The sequence below is a fragment of the Ornithorhynchus anatinus genome, chromosome 4 (assembly GCF_004115215.2).
Source record: "Ornithorhynchus anatinus isolate Pmale09 chromosome 4, mOrnAna1.pri.v4, whole genome shotgun sequence".
NCBI classification, from domain to species: Eukaryota; Metazoa; Chordata; class Mammalia; order Monotremata; family Ornithorhynchidae; genus Ornithorhynchus; species Ornithorhynchus anatinus.
The window spans coordinates 91,445,710-91,471,542 of NC_041731.1; the positions used below are offsets into that span (position 1 = coordinate 91,445,710).

Sequence of the window (25,833 nt, forward strand, 5' to 3'; positions counted from 1 at the left end):
TAAATAGAATCAAGGGGATGGATGAACATCTCATTAAAACAATAGCAAATAAATAGCAGCAGCATCACGGAAGAGAGTTGAGGGCAGAGACTCATGTTTACTGCGCAGAAGAAGGCAATGGTAAACCACCTCCATATTTTTACCAAGAAAACTCTATGGATCCACTACCAGAAAACGATTGCACATGGAGGTGGGGCGTTCTGGGAGAGATGTGTCCATGGAGTCGCTATGGTTCAGAGATGTCTCGACAGCATAAAGCATGTTCTTATGTAATTAGTGTACCATTAAAAAAATCTCTTTTCAGTTTACTATGAAGCCAGTCCCACTGTATGCACAGACATCCTCCTGACTGGTGAATTCCCCAAAGATCAATCATTTCTGATGCAATTTTACAAAATGATCATTCCCTTTCTGCTAGTAAAGAAGGGGTCGGGGGAGGAAGCCTGGTGTGTTTCCCTCTGCAGCCAGGGCTGAGCCAGGTAGTCAGGCATTCAGAGTGGTGTCCCATATTTCCTGGGGGATTCTTAGAAATCCTCCAAGTCTTCAAGTCCACGTCCCTCTGGAGGAACCTCCATAGGAGTCACTGGGTAGAGGGAAGTCCTACCGGATCCTCAACCCTCTCACCTCCCCGCCGTACCTCCCTGGGGCTGGAGACAGAGCTGGACCTCTGGTCCAGGCTAGAGAGGGTATGAGGGCACCTTTTGGGAGAGCGAAATCCCCTGTCCTAAGCTTTCTGAGGTTCCTCAAAAGTCATGCTGGGTTCCAGGGTGCGATTGGCACTAGCAACCTCCCATTCACATCCAAATTGCAGTCCTTCTCCCCTCTAGGCATCTCACACAGTTTCCGATATCCCTTCTCCCAGAGTTTCTACTTTTGCTTCAGAAGAGCTTGGGACTGGAAGTCAGGAGACCTGGGAAACAGAGTGTATGACAGCTTGAGAAGCAACATACAGTGGGTGAAGGGTGCCCACCACATCTGCCCTCCCAGGTTCAAAACCAAAGGGGAACGTATCACAAAGGGGACTCAATGGCAGACTTTGCCACCAGTCGTATTGCCACAAATACTCAAGAGGAAGATTTGCTCACCCGTCAGATCCTGCATGGGTGAACCGAAGAGGGAGGGACTGGGAGGAGCAGATCACAAATCCATATTTTAATTAGAAGACTCCAAATGACCAAGGTTTTCCAGAAATCTTTATCTGGTCATCGTTCTCAAAGATGAGTAAACTGTGACTTATCCCTTACCCTGTAGCCCCTATACTAGGAGAACAGGAGACAACAAATGTATCTGCTTAGATTCCATAATTTCTATGTGCTTTTGTTTGATGGTCAGCGTGGCTCAGTGGAAAAAGCCCGGGCTTGGGAGTCAGAGGTCATGGGTTTGAATCCCGGCTCTGCCACTTGGCAGCTGTGTGACTGTGGACAAGTCACTTAACTTCTCTGTGCCTCAATTACCTCATCTGTAAAATGGGGATTAACTGTGAGCCTCACGTGGGACAACCTGATCACCCTGTATCTACCCCAGCACTTAGAACAGTGCTCTGCACATAGTAAGCGCTTAACAAATACCAACATTATTATGGTCACTTAAGATGGATACAGTTCTCATGTCTTATTCACTCCTTATATTTTTGATTCAAACAATAAAGGGGGAGTAAATAATAAGGAATATTCCTCGATTCTTTTCAGATTTTGACAATATAATTCTTTAAGCTACTTTCCACCAAATTCACATGTTGATATGGTATTTTATTTTAAGATTCATCGTAAAAAGTATTTCATATAAACTTCAAAAAATAGAATCCCCTTTGTGACGAAGAGTTTAAATAAAGCATCAGTTGACTTTTACAGTTAAGTAATCTGTGGAGAAAATTATAATTATGTTCTCTATAATTGCTCTGAAAATATCATCAACTCTATGGAAGGTATAACAGGCCTAATTAACACTCCAACTGTTCCTCCTGAGAAATAGATTTTTGTGTAATGTAAATGAGCTTCCTAGAAAATGCTCTTGTTCATATTTTATAGTTACTCCATGCTCTTTCCTGCACAATGTTAGGCATTCAGCATTTCCGAATGTGAAATGAATTATTTGGTTATGCTGCAGTTTGCATTACAGTCGGTGTTATGCAAAGTATAAAATGGAGAGGTGGTTATTGATTGTTTACATGGGGCATGGTTTTTGTTTTTTTTAAAGCAGTAAATCACTAGTCATATGGGAGATCATTTTAAAGGTGCTTATGTATTTTGGTTTGGGGAGTGAATGAAAAAAAGATATTTCGTGGGTCTTGTGCTAGAGCAATGTTGCTTTTTTCTCCCCTAAAGCAGGACTGAGTCCAACCACCCTGTACTACTGGGCAAACTTGTTTTCTGAGTCTGACAAATTCTTCATAGCCTGGGCACATAAAATGGTCTTGAAAATGACAATGTTAGCTTTCTTCCTAAACTGCTATTCGCACCTACAGCCACTGAGAAAGCTACATTTAATCCTCTCTATCATACCCAATACACTCAATTGTATTTATTGAGTGCTTACTGTGTGCAGAGCACTGTACTAAGCACATGGAAAGTACAGTACAGCAATAAAGAGAGACAATCCCTGCCCACAATGGGCAATAAACTCCCCAGACATTTTTGGCAGATCAGGAATCAATCATATTTATTGAATGCTTATTTTGTGCCGAGCACTGTACTAAGCACTTGGAGATTACAATCTAACAGAGTCAGTAGGCATGTTCCCTTCCCACAACAAGTTTACCATCGAGAAGGGGAGACAGATATTAATAAAAATAAATAAATTACAGATGGGTGCAAAAATTCCATGGGGGTGAGGGAGGCGTGAATAAAGGGTGCAAATATAAGCAATGCCCAGATCGGGAAAGAAATTGAAAATTGGGCAAGTGAGAGATGGAGTGGTGCTAATGTGATATGAAGCTCCAAGCCGAACCGCAGCGGGGTCTGACTGTCCAAATGACTGGGAGTCCCAGATCTATCCCCCCAAAACATTTAGAGCTGTCTGACTAGTTTCTCCAGTATCGTTTATGATCCATGTACAATATGAATTGCCTGACGTGATCACCAACAATTTCAGCCTAGGACATAGGTAACTTACCAGCAATGAAGTAATATTTATTCCAACTAGATGAGACACAGTGTGGCCTAGTGGAAAGAGCACAGGCCTGGGAGTCAGAGGACCTGGGTTCTAATCCCACATCTGTCAGTTGCTTGCTGTGTGACTTTGGGCAAGTCGCTTCATTTCTCTATGCCTCAGTTTCCTTTAATACCTGTTCTCCCTCTAAATTAGACAGTGAACCCCGTGCGGGACAGGGACTCTGTCCAACCTAATTAACTTGTACTTACTCCAATGCCCAAAGCAGTGTTTGACCCATAGTAAGGGCTTAAGAAATACCATTAAAAATAATGAAAAAAAGACATGGTGGGAATAGAAAAAAACAGTATGCCACGAGGCTTAGTGGAAAGAGCACGGACTTGGGAGTCAGAGGTCGTGGGTTCTAATCTTAGCTCTGCCACTTGTAAGCTGTATGACTTTGGGTAAGCCACTTAACTCCTCTGTGCCTCAGTTACCTCGTTTGTAAAACAAGGATTAAGATGTGAGCCCCACACGGGACAACCTGATTACCTTATATCTACCCCAGTGCTTAGAACAGTGCTTGGCACCATCATCATTATTATTATTATTATTTGGAAACTGTGGTATAAATGAGCTGAAGGGAGGGCAACCCAGAGCAAGGCAGGTAGAGGAAATTATTTGCAGACTGCATTTGGGTATGCACTCCAGAGAAACAATGGCAGTAGGGTGTCTGGCTTGATTGGTAGCAAAAAAAGACTTTTTTTTAGAGAAAGACTTGAGACCAATGTGAGTCAAAGAAGCAGAGACAAAGTGAGTGTCTGGTGTCCTCCATTCAAACTAAAGGAAAGCACATGCTGTCTTCTCCACTATTGCTGCCTTTCTGGAAAGCAAACATTTTGTAAATCAGCTTTATGTGAATTATTATTTTCCACAGGCAGGTTGTTATAAAACAGGGTCACATCTTCTACACCAAACATAAGCTCAAACTAGACATGCAACCAGTTTATATGGGTCTAATCCCCACCGATTTCAACTTTGTATAAATAGATAATCAAAAAGAAAAGGTGTTCCGGTTTGTTTCGTCATTGGGTTGAAACCTACCCACTTTTAACCTTAAGTATACTAAACATTAAAGCACTGAATTCTGCATTAATGTTTAGACATCACTTAACCAGTGAAAATGGGACCGATGATAATTACAAATAATACTTCTTTTATTAAGTTCTTACTCTGTGCCAAGCACTAAACTTAGGTGAGGGAAGGCAAAAGACAATCAGGTCTCACAGTCTAAGACCAAGGGAGAGCAGGGGTCTTATTGACATTTTATAGATGAGGAAACTGAGGCCCACAGTAGTGAAAGTACTTGCCATGTTGTCACAGCTAGTCAATCACACATAGCCAGTGGGTTTGCAACTAGGCCTCCCGATCCCAGGTCCATGTTCTTTCCATTAGTCCCCACTACTAAAAATTCTTCAAAGATAATTTTTAGGAACTCACCTCGGGATCTCGATGGTGATGTTTAGTGAAGCTGAGGCTTTGGGAGACAGTGAGAGGCAGAAATAGAGATTAAATGAAAGCATATTATATTAGGAAACGAAGTGCCTTAAACTAATGGTGTGAATAGTAGCAGACTTCATGAGCCGAATCCAAGTAGAGCACTCTGATGGGATGAAAGGGTATAATAATAATAATGTTGGTATTTGTTAAGTGCTTACTATGTGCTGAGCACTGTTCTAAGCATAGGGGTAGATACAGGGTCATCAGGTTGTCCCACGTGAGACTCACATTCTTTGTGCCCATTTTACAGATGAGGGAACTGAGGCCCAGAGAAGTGAAGTGACTTGCCCAAAGTCACACAGCTGACAAGTGGCGGAGCCAGAATTAGAACCCATGACCTCTGTCTCCTAAGGCCATGCTCTTTACACTGAGCCACGCTGCTTCCCTATGTGATTGGTATGCGTTTGGCTGCTAGCTCAAGCACAAATAAAGGTATTTTGCAAAGCAGCCAGGTGTTTACGGAGAGGGAATTCTGCTGGAAAGCAGGTTGTTCTGTGAATCAGCATTATGAGCTGATTCATCCATCTCCCTATGAGACAGAAACACCTCACCATCAGCGATAAGGCACTCGATCGGCTTTTCTCCTCCTACCTTCGCTGATCTCCTACAACAACCCAACCGGAACGCTCCACTCTTTTAACACTAGATTATTCACCGTACCTGGACCTTGTCTTTCTTGCCTCTGACCCCTTTACCCACCCCTCCCTCTGGCCTGGAATTCTTTTCTCCTTCTTAGCTGAAAAACCTCAAAACCCTACTAAAATTACATTCTCCAAGAGCCCTTCCCTAAATCCTCACTTCCTGTATAAGTTCTCCCTTCTGCATCACCTGCGCACTTACGTTTGTGTTCCCTCAATCGCTTTGATATTCAACCCACCCCCAACCCTACAGCACTTAGTCCTTATCTGTCTGCCGTTTATTTTAATGTCAGCCATGGCTTAGTGGAAAGAGCCTGGGCTTGGGAGTCAGAGGTCGTGGGTTCTAATCCCGGCTCTGCCAATAATGAGCTGTGAGACTTTGGGCAAGTCACAGTTGCCTCATTTGTAAAATGGGGTTTCAAACCGTGAGCCCCATGTGGGACAACCTGATCAGCTTGTATCTACCTCAGAACTTAGATGACTTCGGGCAAGTCACTTCACTTCTCTGTGCCTCAGTTCCCTCACTTGTAAAATGGGGATTCAAACCGTGAGCCCCATGTGGGACAACCTGATCAGCTCGTATCTACCTCAGCACTTAGAACTGTGCTTGGCACAAAGTAAGTGCTTAACAAATACCATGATCATCATCATCATCAACTCCTTCTCTAGTCTAGGAGCTCCCTGTGGGCAGGGACTGATGAAATAGCACTGGCCTGGGAGTCAGAAGACCTGGGTTCTAATCCATGGTGGCAATGCTGTGTGACCTTGGAAAGTCATTTCACTTCCTCTCTACTTCAGTTTCCTAATCTGTAAAATTGGGATTGATTACCTATGTTATCGCCTACTAAGTCTCCTACTACACAGTGACTGTGTCTTAATTAGCTGGTATCTACCTCAGTGCTTATTGCAATGCTCGGCACATAATATGTGCATAACCAATACCACCATTATTATAATTAATATTATTATTATAATTAATAATAATGTTGGTATTTGTTAAGAACTTACTATGTGCAGAGCACTGTTCTAAGCACTGGGGTGGATACAGGGTGATCAGGTTGTCCCACATGAGGCTCACAGTCTTCATCCCCATTTTACAGATGAGGTAACTGAGGTACAGAGAAGTTAAGTGACTTGCCCACAGTCACACAGCTGCCAAGTAGCAGAGCCAGGGTTTGAACCCATGACCTCTGACTCCCAAGTCCGGGTTCTTTCCACTGAGCCATGCTGCTTCTCTAATTAGTAACCTACTCTATCATAGTGCACTCTCCCTAGCGTTCAGTACAGTGTTTTGCATGCTCTAAGTGCTCAGTAAATACCAATGATGGATGTTACGGGTGCCACTGGCGCCTGTGAGTCTGGTTTCCACAATGTTCAGGGCCGTGAGTGATTCCCACCGTCCATGGGAAGCAGCACGGTGTAGGGGTTAGAGCACTGGGAGTCAGAAGGTCATGGGTTCTAATATCCCGGCTCTGCCGCTTGCCTGCTGTGTGACTCTGAGCAAGTCACCTAACCTCTCTGTTCCTCAGTTACCTCATCTGTAAAATGGGGATCTAGTCTGTGAGTGCCTCGTGGGACAGGAACTGTGTCCAACCTGATTTGCTTGTATCCATCACAGCATTTAGTAGAGTGCCTGGCAAAGAGAAAGCCCTTAACAAATACCATAATTATTATGATTACTATTATCTGACTGAGATAAAACATCTGCAGGGCCTGTTTGGCAACAACTGGCTGCCAGGGGTGTGCAAGAAGAAACAGAAACGGGTTCCCGGGTGGAGGAATTTGAATTTTCCGTTCAGAAATTCCAGGATAAACCCCCAGGATTCAGTTACTAACTGCCGCTTCTTGGACGTGAAAAATGCAGGTCTCTCAGTTGACCAGCGTCGAAGTTTGCCCAGGTGCATGATCATCTGGGAATGTGATCAATCAATCGATCGTGTTTTTTGAACGCTTACTGTGTGCAGTGCTCTGTTCTAAGCATATGGAAGAGTACCGTATAACATAGTGCGTAGACACGTTCCCTGCCCAGAAGGAGCTTACGGTCTAGAGGAGAGGCTTGTGGTCTAGGTATAGTCTATCATTTGCCGAATCAGTCGCAAACCCTGTAGGCAGGGATGGAGCGGCTTGGAAAAAGGACCTGCAATTGGAAAATAAACTGTAGGTATGGAACACAGAAATTTGTAGTTTGCCAGTGCATATCTAGCAAGCCCAGGGTAAAAAAATGAAGCCTATCACCCTTTCAGAGATGGAAATTATTCGACTTTAACGCGTTATTCTTCAGGACCCCTTAGTATAGTACATAAGAGCACGGGCTTTGGAGTCAGAGGTCATGGGTTCGAACCCCGGCTCTGCCACTCGTCAGCTGTGTGACTTTGGGCAAGTCACTTCACTTCTTGGTGCCTCAGTTACCTCATCTGTAAAATGGGGATGAAGACTGTGAGCCCCACGTGGGACAACCTGATTGCCCTGTGTCTACCCCAGCGCTTAGAACAGTGCTCGGCACATAGTAAGCGCTTAACAAATACCAACATTATTATTATTATTACACCCAGTGGACAGGGAACTTATACTGTTTTGATGCCGGCAACTTCATCATTTTCATCATCATCAGTATTATGATGGTACCTCCTGGGAAGAGCTTACTCTGCTAGGCCCTTGGAACAGTCAAAAGAATTAAAAAATGAGGTCCAAACAATTCAACACTGGAGACGAGAAGGTATACATTGCCAAATGCACAAGAGATAAAAACAGAATAAGAGATTAGACACAAAAACTACTAAATAAAAAAGCAGCTAAATGAAAATTTAAATAGATGCAAATCAAGAAAAAGGATATACACATGGGTGCAAGGTTGGAATGATATGACCAAGAGGCTGATTATTGGCAATATATTTTATATTCAAAACTTCAATGGACCAGGAGTGATGGGATTGAGACATGTCTCTTGGTTTTGATGGGAGCATTCATCAGTATTCAATTTGACAGATGATTTTTGCAACTGGAGTTTTTATGGTTTTGCAAATTTAGAAATCCAGGTTATGGATCTTCCTATAATTTTATCTTTTTAATTAAGTCACTATTTTGGATCATTAGTTTCCAATCTTGTGTGGATTTCAAAATTCTTCCATGATTTCTCAAAAAGTCTAGAGAGTGACTTTGGTGGGACTTGGGGGATTTCCTTTAGTGCTCCAGATGGCAAATTAATCCTGAAGGCAAATTTGAATACTTATTATATTTTTATTTATCCTATTGATTTTTAATTGATGGATTTCTAGACTCCCCCCTTCTTTTAGTTTCCTACACTACAAATTCCCGTTTCCTGACAGTTCCCAGTTACCAATTCCCATTCTATTTTATTCCATTGACTACTTTGGCTAAGATCTCAATAAGTATACATTTTTGATAAAGTCCAAAATGTTGGTATTTGTTAAGCGCTTACGATGTGGAAGCACTGTTCTAAGCGCTGGGATAGATGCAAGGTGATCAAGTGGTCCCACATGGGGCTCACAGTCCTCATCCCCATTTTACAGATGAGGGAACTGAGGCACAGAGAAGTGAAGTGACTTGCCCAAGGTCACACAGCTGACAAGTGGTGGGACTGGGATTCGAACCCATAACCTCTGACTCCCAAGCCCATGCTCTTTCCACTGAGCCACGCTGTTTCTCTAACTGTGTCATCATATCTTCCAGTATTTAATATTCAAAGTAATTAATCATTTTGCCTCACCCTGTTTCAGTAAATAGCATGGCTCAGTGGAAACAGCATGGGCTTGGGTGTCAGAGGTCATGGGTTCGAATCCTGGCTCTGCCACCTGGAAGCTCTGTGACTGTGGGCAAGTCGCTTAACTTCTCTGTGCCTCAGTTACCTCATCTGTAAAATGGGGATTAAGATTGTGAGCCTCACGTGGGACAACCTGATTACCCTGTATCTACCCCAGCGATTAGAACAGTGCTCGGCACATAGTAAACGCTTAACAAATACCAACATTATTATTATTATTATTACTAATGAGATATATAAAGTGGATATTTGGGAATGAAAATAAAATGGCCACATAGTTATCTCGTACCTTTGAAAAATAACATCTGATCACATTATCAATAACTGTGGAAGTAAGTGCTTACTATGCAAGACTTCGGGTAGATACAAGTTTATCAAATCGGGCACAGTTCCTGTTCCACCCTGGACTCACAGCCCAGAATGCCTGCAATTTATCCCTGTTTTTCAGATCAAGAAACTGAGGCATGGAGACATTAAGTGCTTCAGGCCAGGTTTACCCATAAGGCAAGTGGCAGAAGCAGCATGGCTCAGTGGAAAGAGCACGGACTTGGGAGTCAGAGGTCATGGGTTCGAATTCCGGCTCTGCCACACTTGTCAGCTGTCTGTCTGACTTAACTTCTCTGTGCCTCAGTTACCTTATCAGTAAAATGGGGATTAAGACTGTGAGCCTCCCATGGGACAACCTGATTACCCTGTATCTACCCCAGCGCTTAGAACAGCACTCTGCACATAGTAAGAGCTTAACAAATACCAACATTATCAAGTGGCAGATCTGGGACTAAAATCTGGGTCACCTGATTCTCAGTTCCGTTCTCTTTCTACTAGGCCCCGTGCTGTGTCTAAAGTTGCATAGACATTTAATCCACTATGACTGGTTTAAAAGTGCATTGTTTATTTACGTGTTTTATCTTTTCTAGGTGTGTAGTGCAGTTCAGAATCAGGATTTCACCGTGATCGAAGACTACTGCACAGGATTGAAAGCCTTGCTTTACCTAAAGAGCATCGAGGAACTAAATGCCTGGGATGGACAGAGTCCCGTGACTGAGCGCCACCAGAAAGGAAAGCCGGTTCCTCGCATTGCTGAGCTCACAGGAAAGGTATTTGGTTATTTTCCCTTTATTCTTCTACATTTGTGTGTTTTTGTCCTGCTTTTTTGTTTCAGCCATCGAGGGGTATTGTACTATAATGCTAAACCACACAAATCAATGGGCAGTTTATGCTGTTTGGTCTCAAGATCACTTTCCCAAGTATTCGATTGCGGACCTACAGTAGGTACATAGATTTGCCTTTCTATCCGGCCAAGATACAAGATAGGCCAAGTCCTAACAGTGTTTTAGAAAGATTGAGGTTTGACATGCAAAATGCCTTCAAATTCATGCTTGCCGCTTGAGACTAGAGTGTTCTTTATTCTCTAACATGTTCTTAAAATTACAATATTGCCTTTCTGTTTCAAGACAATGAAATCAATGGATTTCTGAATAATATCGCAATGTCTTGAAAATTAAATTCCAATCAGCCTCTTTTGTTACGACTTCTGCCACATTGTTAAACCCTGGCTCAAAAGGTTATGTCCCAACTTCGTTTCTAAAAGCTATTTTCAAGGAAATATACCCTACATTTACATTTGGCATAATCTAGTGATTTTCGCTACTCTTTTCTAAAACAACATTTAGTATTTTATCGTTGTATATCCTCTGTATAATACTAAATAGACAGCCATTGTCAGGAGACATTTTTCATGTCCTGAATGAGAGGGAAAAAATTACAATTCTTAGTCTTTCAGCTTGTCACTACATCAATAATTAACTTTAAAAAAAGAGGTAGTACAAAAAGATGCTTTAAGGAAGTATTTAATAATTCAAAGGAGTTGTAACTTAAAACAGGTCACATGAAAAAGAATGGAAAACAAAGCTAAGTGTAATTTAGTTTGGATGACGGCATTAGGTAGTCAGAAAGAACAAGAGACATAGCTTGGAACTGACTTTGCATTTGATTATCCTTTCTGCAGAATCATATCGTCGCATCCAACGGGCAACAGAAATAAAAGCTATTTGCTGAAATTACTGAAAAACTTATTTTATATGAATATTAAGTCAGAGAGTTTGTGTGCCTGGTAATGAAAAAATAGGGGGAAAAGAGAAATAAAATGATATAGTGTGGATTCTTGGGAAATATCATGATGAATGGCTCAATGAGTGGCAATCAAACACAAAGACTTGGTGATATTAATATTTATAATATTGTAATTAGTAAGACTCTGCCTAAGCAGCATTATTAGTGTACGTAATTACATTATCTTGAATCGAGTGTGTAGTGTTCCAAAAATAAGTGTTCTTACCTTTATAAATGACACTCAGCCTTCAAAAGTTTCACGTTCCTAACAAATACCACTAATGACAGTTCAAGTAAAGGACCAGGGAAATTGTTTAATTGGCCTTTATACCTAGGGAAACTATTTTGTGGCTCTTTTTCAACATCGTCTCACATCAGTGCAGCTGTGCCATGCTCTGAAAGGTGGTAACATCAGAGAGACCTTACAAAAGTAGCATCTGGGATACCTTCAGATTCAGATTTAAGAGTCGATTTGGTTTTAACAACATTCTGAATGAACAGATTCTAAGCTGGTCTCCTATTCCAGAGAAATAGGAGGCCATGTAGAAGGCTTTTTGGTTTTTTTTTTCTTCATTAGATATAGACAGGTATATTTTATAGAAAGTCTAATTCAAAACTTCAGACACAGACCATTCTGGATGTGCTCAGGAAGATGTATATCAAAATTAGCGGTGTCATTTTCTGTGATAACATGATTTTAAAAATAAAATTAGGCTGCGTAATGGTATTAGTAATTTGTTGCTCAACACTGAGTTCAGAACAAGCGGGTGATCTGCATTCCAGAATTCTCTAAGACAGTAGGCAAAAACCACCTTTGTGTATCTCTATCGAATCAAGTTTCCTTGGATTGCATGTATGGATGTCTTCAGAAATAATTATGTTATCGTTGTTGTTACTGTTACTGTTACCAAAACAAAGCTTTCACTTAAAATTGTAGCTTCCAAGGATCAATTAGGCCAAAAGCCTGAAGACGTCACATGTAGGTAGAGCACTGGCCTGGAGATCTGGAGGTCATGGGTGCTAATCCTGGCTCTGCCACTTGTCAACTCTGTGACCTTGGGAAAGTCACTTCACTTGTCTGGGCCTCAGTTACCTCATCTGGAAAATGGGTATTGAGACTGTGAGTCCCACTTGGGACAGGGACTGTGTCCAACCCGATTTGCCTGTATCCTCCACAGTGTTTAGTAAAGTAAAGGCATATAGTAACTGCTTAGTAGATGCCATTCATTATTATTATTATTGCAATACTACATAAATGACTCTTCAAAGATGACACTTCTGGTGGTATTGTGTTCATCAACCAATCAGTGGCATTTATTGAGTACTTACTGTGCGCACAGCATTGAACTAAGTGTTTGGGAGTTGGTAGACACATTCCCTACTCACAACGAGTTTACAGTCTAGCAGGGGAGGCAGATATTAATCTAATTGGCAAGGCATTGTATTAAATGCTGGGGTAGATACAAGCTAATCAGGTTGGACATTGCCCAAGGCCCATGTGGGCCTCAGTGTCTCAATCCTCAGTTTTACAGATAACTGAGGCACAGAGAAGTTAAGTGACTTGCCCAAGATCATACAGCAGACATGGGGCAGAATATGAAGCCATGAGTATGTGTGTGGCTCAAAAGACCTATAGGTGATCGGTGATCCATTTCACATTACGAGCGCTTATGGTTTCTGTCCGCACTGATGCTCTGAGGTTTGAAGGGCCAGTTCCTGCTTCCCAGCTTGGATCTTGGAGCTGATTTTCACTCAGCCTTTGCTCGGAGAAAGCAGCACCTTTCCTGATTGGTGCCTGCCTGGTTGGTCGGAGGTCTCCCACACAGCTTCCGCTGTGTCGTATTGCTTGAAAATGTAAGGCACTCCAAGGGTTGGAAACTCCTTGAGGAGAGGGACCGTGTCTACTTATTCTATCTCTCTCTCCCATGTATCCCATGCAGTGCTCTGCACCCAATAAGCAGTTAAGTAATGTCATTTATTGATTGATTGATTGATCGCGACATATTTGTTGTCCCCTGATGAAAGAAGGAAAGCCAATTCAGAATAAGAGCCCTAGTGAGGCCCTTTCAGCAGTAGCAGCAATTTCATTTAAAAAAAGAAAAAAAACCCAGTAACCATGCCAAATTGCTTTCAGAAAGCATTCAAACATGATGAATTTCTTATCAGTAAAATTAATAAGTGAACATAATCTGTGCTCATTAAAAGGCTTTCATTAGGCTAAAATCAGGAAAAACTGTCAGGCTGTTTATGTAGTAACTGCTGAGAAAGGGAAACTTTATTTTGAGGATAGTAACAGAAATTAGATTGTCCACATCATTACTAGGTCATGTGGTTTACATATAGAGAGAAATATATATATATATATATATATATATATATATATATATGTAATATAGATATATAACATAGAACTATATTATCTACCCAATATATGTGTAATGATAACAATAATAATGATGATATTTGTTAAGCGATTACTATGTGCCAAACACTGTTCTAAGCACTGGGGTAGATACAAGGTAATGGGGTTATCCCAGGTGGGGCTCACAGCCTTGATCCCTATTTTATAGATGAGGTAACTGAGGTACAGATAAGTGAAGTGTCTTGCCCAAGGTCACACAGACCAGTGGCAGATCCGAGATTAGAACCCACGTCCTTTGACTCCCAAGCCCAGGCTCTTTCCACTAAGCCACGCTGTTTCTGTCCTTCCAGTTCAAAGATGTTGAGATTGTATCAGTGAGTGCTGATAGGATCAGTGCACGACTCTTCCACCCTTCCACTATACCAAAGGAAATTGTGAGCTGGTGACATAGCAGAAAGAACATCCTTCTTTGAGATCAGCTTTATAAAATAATTCTCACCACTAATCCACTAGACCACTTTGAGGGAAATCTCAGAAACTCATTTGCGACCTGGCCCATAGGAAAGCAAATAGAGATCTTGGAGAGGGATTTACCCTAATTAGAATGTAAACTCTCTCGGGGCAAGGACCGTATCTTTTATTGTTATTGTTTATTGTATTTTTGTTGTTCTGCCTCAATTTAGCAAAGTATAAACATGCTCATGCAGTGGTTCTTTTAACCTTTCCGGCTTGCGTGTCACTTTGTTTTATTATCCCTACTTAGTCAAATACAAATATTTCATGCTAGCCCTGGGGTGTCAGTCCACACATAAATTTTAAATTTTTGGTTTTCCCAATCCATTGTTTCCTTGTTTTCTGAAAGCAAAAGCCAGACTTTTATTCTACATCTATGTTTATAGGCCTGCATTTAGCAGTTCAAGAATGTTGTTTGTAAATGATGCTATGAGCAATCACTAGTGCTGATTAAGGTTCCACATAATAATAATGATGATGATGATAATAATAATAATAACTGTGGTATTTAAGTTCTTACTATATGCCCAGTACTGTACAAAGCCCTGGGGTAGATACGACCAAATTGAGATGGACACAGTCCCTGTCCCACATTGGGCTCACAGTCTCAATCCCCATTTTAAAGATGAAGTAAATGAGGCATGGAAAAGTGAAGTGACTTGCCCAAGGTCACCCAGCAGACAAGCAGCAGAGCCAGGATTAGATCCCTGTCCTTCTGATCCCAGGCCCGTGCTCTCTCCATTAGACCACAATAATTCTCTTCAGGCTGAGTTTTTGCTAACACTTATCCCCAATATATTTAAATTATTTTGTGGGAGTTATTACTAAAAAAAAAAATCTCACTTTATTTTAATATTGCATCTCATTAGACCTAATTACAGATTTTCCCACAAAAATGTCATGAAATGGACTAACTGGCCTCATCATAGTATTTTAACTGAATCTTCAAAAATAGAGGATATACAACCTGGTGTGTTTGGGACAAGGGTCACCAAAATGTTAGAGGAAAACAGCTCAGGTCAAGCCATAATTTTCTCTGTTTGGTAATGATCAGATCTTATTTAATTCTTTATTAATCAAAACACACAAGAGCAGAAGATGCTATAACAGATAATGCCAGGTCAGGTAAGTTTTTTGGGAAGCACTATAGTTTGGTGAAAAAAGTATGGACCTGGGAATCAGAGGACCTGGATTTTAATCCCAGATCTACTACTTACCTTCAGTGTGACCTTGGACAAGTCACTGCACTTCTCTCTGTCTCAGTTTCTTGATGTGCAAAATGGATGTTCAATACCTGTTCTCCCTCCTGCTGAGACTGTGAGTCCCATGTGGGACCTGATTATCTTGTATTTACCCCAGTGCTTAGTACAGTTTTGGGCATCTAGTAAGCACTTAACTAATGTTATTATTATTATTATCAGAGATTCTTGGGAAATATTTCTATTTAGAAATAAAGATTTTCCTAAGTAATTCGCAAAATGAGGTTGACTGGCTGTTCTCCCTCTTACTTAGAATGGGAGCCCCATATGGGACCTGATTATCTTGTATCTACCTCAGTGCTTAGTACAGAACTTGGTTATAGTAGATGCCTAACAAAAAAGCACAATTATTATTTTTTACCAGAGATTGTTATGAAACATTATGCATTTAGAAATAAAGATTAGCATAAGTGAAATCCAGCCAAAAAATGTCTAGCCAGATTGAAATCTAACGGACTTTTCTGCGATTTAATGCTAGTATGTCTTGGCTGCATATCTTGTAGAATGATTGAGGTGTTAGAACACTGAAAAACCAATTTTATTTAAAATTAAATGTTGAGCCTGGTCTGTCATAATTCAGATAGCAATCTGTTTTAGAAGTGGTTAGAATTCACTCTCCTTACAGCTCATATGTATATTTCTACTTTATTTTTGACTACAATAGTAATAAATATTTTTAGTTATCACCCCTATTAGACTGTAAGATTCTCGTAGGCAGGGAACATGACACTTCACTACTTCCAAGGCACCAAATATAGCACACCAAATCAAGTGGGCACTCAGTAAATGCTACTATTACAGCTCTGCCGCTTGTCTGCTCTATGACCTTGGGCAAGTCATTTCACTTCTCTGGTCCTCAGTTACCTCATCTGGAAAATGGGAATTGAGACTGTGAGTCCCACATTGGACTGGGACTGTGTCCAACCCAATTTACTTGTATCCATTCCAGCGCTTAGTACAGTACACATAGTAAGTGCTTAACAAATGCCAAAGTTGTTATTATTATTAATACTACTATTACTTATAATGATAATAATTAAAATGATCGTAATCATAAGTGTTTGAAGATTTCCCTATTAGGAAATGCATTGTTAAAAAATTGAATTTATTCCTTTCTGTATTTCAGATATAGGTTAGCAATATATGGGTGGCCATTAGGGAGAATCAGATAATAAATATTAAGAAGGGTAATTAATATGTTTCTGATTGAGAAGAGAGGAAATAGTTCTCATTCATGATATCAGAACTATTTTTTTTGAAAATCCTGAAAACCGTGACTGTGTGTGTGGGTGTGTTTGTGTATATGCCCTTTGTTTTCAAGCTGATGGCGAGTCCTTAGCCATTCGCGTTAATATGGCTAAAAAGTCTGCTGCGTGAGCGACAGTCCTTTATTCACTGCCTTCAAGGATAGACTCTTGCCTCTTTTGTACCATTCCACCTCCCCCATCCCTCTCTTTCCCTTCTTTTGAAGTCCACATCAATCTGCCTCTACCATCCACTCCAGGTGCGAGTCATGGTCTTCTACCACCACCTCCCACACCTCTCCATGACCTCACCTCCAACTTTTTCAACCATTTTGATCCCTTCCTCAAATTTCTTCTCTTTTTATCTATTCTTACATTGATCCTTGGGGACTTCAAAATACATGTTCCTATGACCCTTCCCCTGCCCACTTTCTATTGTTCCTCAATTCCACTGACATCTTGCTCCACCCCACCTCACCCATTCACCACCTTTTACACACACAAGATCACATCATCTCTAGTTATTACCCTCACCAACTTGGAAATCTCTCTATCTGACCACAACCTCTCATCTGCCTTTTCTCCCACAGACTCTCTCCCGCAAATCTGCCCTGTTCCCCACTAGAGGCTGCCAATCTTTTGACCCCTTCAAATTTTTTCAAGATATCATGCCCCATTTCATTCAGTCATATTTATTGAGTGTTTACTGTGGGTACAGCTCTGTATTAAACACTTGGGAGAGTACACAATAACAATAAAAAGACACATTCCCTGCTCATCTCAAACTTGCAGTCTTTTAGTCTCCATACCCAAACCACCTTCTCTTGATGACCAAATTGACATCCTCAAGACCACCCTCTCTACTAATGTAAACCCCCTTGGTCCTCTATGCCTTCATTGATCACGCACCACTAACCCAGAGCCCTGGATCACCTCCACAGTGCTCCTTTGCTACTGGGCATGAGCCTCAAAACACTGCTTAGATAGAGAAGTTCTCTTGGAAGAGTTGTGCCTTAAATAAGGCTTTGAGTGGAGGGAGAGTAATTGTCTGCTGGATTTGAGGAGGGAGGGCATTCCAGGCCAGAGGCAGGATGTGGGTGAGGGGTTGGCAGTGAGATAGATGAGATCGGGGCACAGTAAGAAGGATTGTATCAGAAGAGTGAAATGTGCGGGCTGGATTGTAGTAGCAGAGTAGAGAAGTGAGGTAGGAGGAGGCAAGGTGATTGAGTGCTTTGAAGCCAATGGTGAGGAGTTTTTGTTTGATGTGGAGGTGGATGGGCAACCACTGCAGTTTTTTGAGGAGTGGAGAAAACACAACCTGAATGTTTTTATAGTAAAATGATCTGTGAAGTAGGGTGAAGTACTGACTAAAGTAGGGAGAGACCAGAGACTGGGAGATCAGCAAGGAGGCTGATGCATTAACCAGGTAAGATAGGAAGAGTGATTATCTTAACATGGTAGCCCATATATGTACATATTTAGTTTATTCATATCAGTGTCTATCTCTCCCTCTAGACTATAAGCTCATGGGCAGGGAATGTATCTTCCACCTCTGTTACATTGTACTCTCCCAAGTGCTTAGGGCAGTTCTCGGCACATAGTAAACACTCAATAAATACAAGTGATTGATTGCTTGATTGATGTAATAATGGATATTTCTCTGTGTTCTACCCCACCTCTTTAGATCCTGATTTTCATGAAGCCTTTGCTAGGGGAGAGCAATCCTTCTCCCGCTTGCTGTCTGTCAGGCTGGTATTTCTGCTGATGTGTTTTCCCAGCAGACCACTGACTCAATATTTCAAATTTCCTCAGTCTGAGGGACAACAGAATATACATGCCTTGCAGTAGGGTCCTAGTGATCTTTTGAAAGAAAGCCCTGTGTACTTTTATGTAACCCCTAGAAGTTGTAGCTGTAATTTTTTTTTTTTACTTGTTCTTAGCAAGCCATACGTAGGTTGTCAGGTTTAAATGCAAGATTGATGCAATATTTTCAGTTCCATTTCAAAATGCTGGCATAATTGCTATTTGTTCATTAATAGTAAAAAAAAGTCATAAAGCATGGGAAAGAACATCTGATATCTATAGTAAGCTTAAAGTCAAATACAGTTCCAGACTGGAGCAGATGTTCTAAGATCAAATCATATTTTTGTGAAAAACTGTGTAGGATGTTCAGTGTTAAAATCTCCAACTGAAAGAGCAGTTTGGTGCATTTGTGTAGTGGGATTAAACCACTGAATTTTCCTGTGGTTTTATTCATTTCTCTAAATCTGAAAATAGGGAGCGGCATATCTTAGTGAAGAGAGCATGGGCCAAAGGAGAGTCAGAAGACCCGAGGTCTAATCCCAGCTCAGTCACTTGCGCGCTGCTTGACATTGGGCAAGTCACTTAACTTCTCTGTAGCTCAGTTTCCTCATCTGTACAATGGGGATAAAATACTTGTTCTCCCTCTTCCTTAGACTGCAAGCCCCATTGTGAGACAGGAACTATGTCTGGTTATGTTGTATCTAGCTCAACACTTAGGAAAGTGCCTGGCCCATAGTGAGTGGTTAACAAATTCAACTAATATCATTTTTTGTTCTTCTTCTTATCATTATAGTAATACTTGGTACTGTGGAGATACAGAAGATTTGGTCACTTTTCTATCCAAGTCCTTTAAGGGACATAGTCCAATGGGCTGGACTGTGACTCTATGTCTACTTCTGAGACCTTGAAATATGTTACGGCTGTACCATAGCTGGAATAATGCTAAGAAAAGGTGGTCTCAACAGACAAGGAGGCTAGACCAATTGGATTAGTATTTATTGAGTGCTTACTCTCCACCAAGCACGCATTCGTGCCAAAGACATGAGAGTTGAAAAAACTCTTCATTTAAAGTCTTTCTTTCTCCCCCTGTTGAGGTCTCTGGCCTTGAGGTTTTTCCAGCCCTGCTCATGCTATCTTACATAGGCCTATGTATAGCTTACTGAAATAGGAAAGTCCCAAACTGGGTGAAGCGGGAGGGGGGAAAACTAATGAACAGGACTTTGTAGGGAATATATTTAGTTTTAATTAATGAATCAGTGGTATTTATTGAGGACTTTCTGGGTTCAGAACACTGTACCAGGTGCTTGGGAGAGTCCAATGCAGTTGGTAGACACAAATCACCTGCCTTCTAAGGGCTTATGGATATTTAAATACATTATAGTTAAGGGAAGACATAGAGTACAAGGATATACATGTAAGTGCATAGTGAATCATGTTTTAGGAGAACTGACTGTACAAAGAATTCATGGAGCAGAAACCCTTTTTCAAGGACTGTCTATACTCAATCTTACGCTTTGACAGTGCAACTGCACTGCTATGGTAGGAAAATAAAACATTTCAAATAACCTAAGGAAAAAGGTTTAAATGAAAGGTTTAATTAACCAAGAACCAAACACGTTTTGCAATTAATTAATATTACAAGATATTAATTGTTAGTGATATATTCTGCCTTTTTTTCAAATTTTTTCTTCCCTATTCATTTTAATTTTGTCTTCATTTATTTATGGTATTTTTTTCAATCTCTCATGTTCTTGTGGCAGATTTCATTCTTAAACCTCAGGAATTTCCCATTTTTACAAATTTCATCCTTAAGTGTCCTCAATTCAGGACTCTGAAGTACTGATTCATATTTAGTTTGAAGTTCAGTTGCAAATACAGGTCTTATTCTCCTTATTCTATCTCTACTATTGAAGTCTCTATCAACTGGAGATATATTAATGTGGGTCATGATTATTATCTGACTCTATATTCCTCTATTTGTAGTTATAGTAGGTAGAGATGGAAAAAGATCTGATAAAATATCAATTTTATCCTTCTTGGGAGAAATAGTTCATTTCTTGTTTTGTATGAAATCAATTTATGTTGAAAAGAAGTTTTTTGATGTCCTTTTGAGTCATTCCCTATCAATCAATTAAGGTTTTTTTTGGCCCCACTTGACTCACACTGCTTTAAGTAATGAAATGTTAAAAGTATGGAACACTGAAATTCCTAGAAGAGGAAGGAGTTCATTCCAATCTGATGTAGAGGCATGATCTTTTCCTATGAAAAATTCAGATAAATTTGCCTTTGTTGCGTGGAATCTGATGATGTGCCAAAGAGCTTTTTGTATGAAGTCAATTTATGTTGAAAATAAGTTTTTTATTGTCTTTTTGAGTAATTCCCTGTCAATCAATTAATGGTATTTATTGGTCACATTACTATGAGCACAGCACTGTACTAACCATTTGGGTAAATCCAATAAAATAGAGTTAGTTGATAAACACCAATCCTGTACACAAAGATTTTAATCTTCATGAATTACGATTTGTAAGGCTCTTCACATTTTACTAAAGTGTACATCTTCCAATTACCCAGAAGGGATAATGAAATGGTCAGTTTAATTTGCTGCCAAATGATATACAGAGCCATCTTTGAGAATTTATGGTGTGAACTGTTCCGGTAACAACAGCTCTTTGGCACGCCATCAGATTCCTTGCAACAAAGGCAAATTTATCTGAATTTTTCACTGGAAAAGATCATGACACTACATCAAATTGGACTACACTCTTTCCTCTTCTAAGAATTTTGATGTTCTATACATTTAACATTTCATTTACTTAAAGCGGTGTGAGTCAAGTGGGGCCTAGGAAATACAGCTAACTCCTGAGATTCTTCATTAATATCTGGACCTTAGCGGGGTCTCAACTTCTCACTGTAATTCCCCATCCAATCAACTAAATCCTGAGAAACTTCCTCCCAAGCATTTCCTGGATCCACCCTTTCTCTACCCATGCAACCATCAGCCTGATTCCAGCAATTATCCTTTAACAGTTAGTCAATTCTAACCGACACTTCACTTATCTTCCTGCTCCTCATCTCATCTCCCCTGCCTTCTTCATCCTTAAAGTCCTCCTAAAAATATACTTAGTGCTAGAGGCCTTCCCCATTAATTTCCAACACCCCCAGGTTGTGATAATCAGCCTCCTCTGACATTTATGTATTCACATCCATTCTCAGCCCTTCTGTGTATATGTTACATTTAACTATTTATTCTTATTTTAGTATTGTAATATTTTATGTTTGTAATCTCCATTAAAGTGTAAGGTCACTGTGAACAGGGGGTGTGTCTTGTCCTTCTGTTGTATTTTCCCAAGTGTTTAATCTGATACACCTTCCTCAGGGGGCATGGTAATCAAACAATTATGGAATGGTTCATGTGTCCAGAGCACTGTATTAAGCCCTTGGGAGAGTACAATGGAGTTGGTAGACACATTCGCCACCCAAAAAGAGTTTACGGTCTAGAGAGGATAAAATTAAATACTAAAGACAAGATGGTTACCTTCAAGGAATTAACATTCTACTAAAGAGGCAGGCAGACACCAAATGTATACATTCTGTTTCGGGCAGGAGAAAATTTATAGATACAAATGGCAAGAGCCAGAGTTGGGAAAAATGAAAAAATGAAAAATCAAATGAAGTAAAATGACAGGTAGATATGTGCTAATAGGGGCGTTTAAAGCAGACATACTAAGAGTGGCTGTTGACAGGCACGTCAAAGGATGCTGAAAGTCAGATGAGGGTGGTGATACGTTTTCAAGAGAGCTTTGAAGATAGGAAGGGTGGTGGAGTGGCAGATTTGCAGAGGGAGGGACTTCTGGGTAAGGTAAAGTTCATGAGTGAAGAGTCAGAGATGTTGGACTCAAGATCCACTTGACAATGATGTAAAGTGGACGACACCCTCTCTCGGCAATCCACCTCACCATTTCATTTTTACACATTAACATGTGTTTGTGTCAGTTACTTTGTTTTGACGTCACAAGATTTTAGCAGGTGTGAAAGGAAATAAAACTGCTCCATCTCTTTGAGCTTCATACAATGATGCATTTCCCCTGCTTCAGCTGGTGGCTGTGGATTACTCCCATTTAGCTCTTTTTCAAAAGCCTTTTGGCTTCCCTCAGTCATTTTACCCCCCTCTTGCTTTAGTGCTCCTAATGCTTCTAGCATGCCAATTTACATCCCAGAAAGAGCGGTCCATGTTAAAATTAGATCTGAAAAACAATTGGCAAGCCAAGGTGAGGGTGGAAACGCTCCAGAAATGGGGAAATGTAGCAATATTTCAAAACTAGAATCCTTGCGCTACTAGAAAATACTGCTATCAATGTGTATCTTTCTTTGGTACTTTAAGCTCCTCCTTTTCTCGATATCAAGTTTCTCTCCAATATCACTCACTGATTACTTCAAGTGGAATTCCTGCAGTGGAAGGGAAACTTAAAACTGGGAAAGATTCTATGGAAGCTGTATTTGATTGGACTGTCATGCTGTTGATTGAACTGAAGACAAAAGGCAAGGATAATACCAAGGTTGTCTGTAATTTAATATATGTTTCCCCCTCTGGATTGTAAACTCCTTAGTGGGAAAGGAGTTATATCTACTAATGCTGTTGTGCTGTACTCTCAGAACCTTAGCCAAGTGCTCTGCAAACAGTAGTCACTCAATAAACACCACTGATTGATTGACTGATGGTGAGAGAGTCAATAATGATTAGACAATTAGGTGGAGGATGGGGTTTGGGGGGAAAGATAAATTCATTTTGGAACATTGAGCTTGTGGTGTTGGTGAGACATCCATATGAAGATCCTCAAGGCAGGAGGAGGAGATGTGAGATTGCAGAGAAGAAAAGAGATGAGGGCTAATTGGGGTAGATTTGGGAGCTATCCACATAGAAGTGGTAGTTGAAGCAAGTGTATTCCCCAAGGGAGTGAATGTAAATTGAGGAAAGGACACAAAAAAAGAACATTGAGGGGCACCCACAGTTAGGGAGACAGAGAAAGAGCTGGTGAAAAATAGAAAAGGAGGAGCCAAAGAGGTAACAAAAGAACCCAGAGAGAATGTCAGAGAAACCATGGTTAGATGATGTTTCTGGGAGAAGCGGGTAGTTCCCAGTGTCAGAGATTAGGGAGAGTTAGGATGGAGTGGACTCCATTAGATTTACCAAGTAGGAGATAATTGGAGACCTTGAAGGGAATGATCGCAGTTGAAGTGAAGAAAGCAGAAATTGGATTTTTAAAGGGTCAAGAAGGGATTTGTAGAGGATTAAATAGAGGCAGAATGCATATAGAAGACCATTTGAAGAGTCTGGACTGGAGTGGGAAGAGGTAAATTGGGGGATAGCTGGGTGATGCAGTGGGGTCGAGAGAAGTTTGTTTAGGGTAGGGGAGATGTTGGCATGATTAAAAACTTAGGGGAAGGAGTTATCAGAGTGAACAGGTGAAGATTGCAGCAGGAAGGGACGAGGAATGGATGCATGTGTTTATGTAAAGTGAGAAGAGATGGGGTTCAAGGTGCAAATGAAGGGACTGATTTTTATAAGTAGATTGATGATTTTCTCTTGGGAGACCTGGAAAAGGAGCCAGTGCTTATGGGTTGGCAGCACTGGGAAGGTCGGAAGAAGATTTGGGGGAATCCCATTCCTGCTGGATTTGTCAAGAAAATAGGTAGCAAGGTCATCGGGAGTGAGAGAGAGTTGAAGTGTGGATACTGGAGGTTGGAGAAGAGAGTTAAAAGTCTGGAATTGTTGACAAACCCAAACTGAAATATGGTTGAGAGGAGGGAGACAGAGGGTAGAAACCAGGCTCACCAGACTGTTCCACCTCTGTCTTCCCTAGCTCTGGCCCCTTAGCAGTAGACCACCGACTAAACTAGTTTAAACCGCTCAGAAAGTGGATGAGGTGATGAGATCCTGCAGCGGTCTATCCACTGATCTTGGAGGGCTGCCCCAGATCAACGGCTCATAATTCCAAATGACTATGATTCTTCATGGATTCCTGGGGCTAGAACGGAATTCTTACTCTCAGCCCATAAGTTCTGCGTTGTCTATAGGGAAACTGAGGCCAGCAGCATTTAGGTGACGTCATTAAAATTATCAAGGGGCTGTGTTTCGAAACTAGGATTTGAGGTCGAAAAGTCCCAGCTTTCAGGCTGGGGTTTTAACACTTGACACCTAGTGGATAATGAAAAAAAGTATATTCAAATATGACAAAGCATGAATTCTTATTATGAATGAATACATTTCAAATACAGCTATTATAAATATTATTTAAAAGTAACTACTCTTGAGAAGAGTTTTATCGGGTTTTCAAGGAATAGATATGAGATGAGGGGAAAGTACATTTGCAAAGAGTATGAGGAGCAGTTACCTTATTCCTTGTGGATACAATTTTGATCTCAGACGTGTAACCATCGTCACATGAGTCCCTCACTGATCTTACTCCAGAGCCAAAGCAATTACGTCCAAGAATCCTCCTGGTTTTCACTTACCTAGAACGAGGTTGATATGTGATTTTGAAGGAAGTTTCATTTAATATCGTATGAGAACCTCCTGATTCCTGTATCAATATAAGGTAGATATTCAATTGAGGCTTATTTCAAACATCTCTTTTGAAGTAGAATAAAAGACATTTTCAGGAATTTGGCTCTGATTTATAAATAAAACTCACTAGACAAGCCTCATTCAATTAGACATACCTCTGAAATATGAAGCAAATTGAAATTCAATAATGAAAATTCTGAATCCAATATGACTCTTCTTTACAAGTAGCCTGTTAAATATCACATCATATAAAATATCAGTGCCATCCAAATTAATTTTCAAAATTTTAAATATTATAGAAGACCATGACAATCTTCCTTGTTCAAATGATATAGTCTTTGATTTTCTGCTAAGATTATTATATCACTGCAGGCTTCTGAGTAATGAAAAACCTGTGTTATTTTCCAAGTTGAAGAAGATTGCAGGGAATTTTACCAGATGATTCAAAAAGTCATTTTATCTAACCGATGAAACTCCATTGAGGAGCTAAAGTATCTGTCCATCTGTGCAGTTTTCTGAATCCCTGTTATCCCCTTCCATCCTTAGGTTCTTAGACTGAAATCTAGTTTTTGGCACTAATAATATGCACCTGCAAGTTATTTTTTAAAAATGAAATCTGTGTATGTTCTGTTCGTTCTGTCATACCGAGGTCCGGGCCTGGGCATGTCAACTACCCAATGGGGGATTCGCTTAAAGGTACATCGGTTCTACTCATTTCAGTTGAACCAGGAGAAAGAAAGTTGGACATCTTTCATTTTAAGGAAGCATGTAGATCATTCCAGTTTTGCCTCTTGGGAATCTGTGCTGAACTCAAAACTAGTCTCATATGATTTATGACAGGGATTTTTGTGGCGTGGCTCAGTGGAAAGAGCCCGGGCTTGAGAGTCAGAGGTCATGGGTTCAAAT

General features: G+C 40.6%; 1 protein-coding gene across 1 annotated transcript in view; it reads left to right on the forward strand.

The window, feature by feature from the left end:
• The window catches only part of DPYD (dihydropyrimidine dehydrogenase), an 832,560-nt gene that overhangs the window by 715,592 nt on the left and 91,135 nt on the right, over nt 1–25,833 (forward strand). Inside the window, exon 20 of the mRNA XM_029062931.2 lies at nt 9,984–10,163. Within this exon, the coding sequence (XP_028918764.1) occupies nt 9,984–10,163 (180 nt within the window). The remainder of the gene's footprint in view (nt 1–9,983; nt 10,164–25,833) is intronic.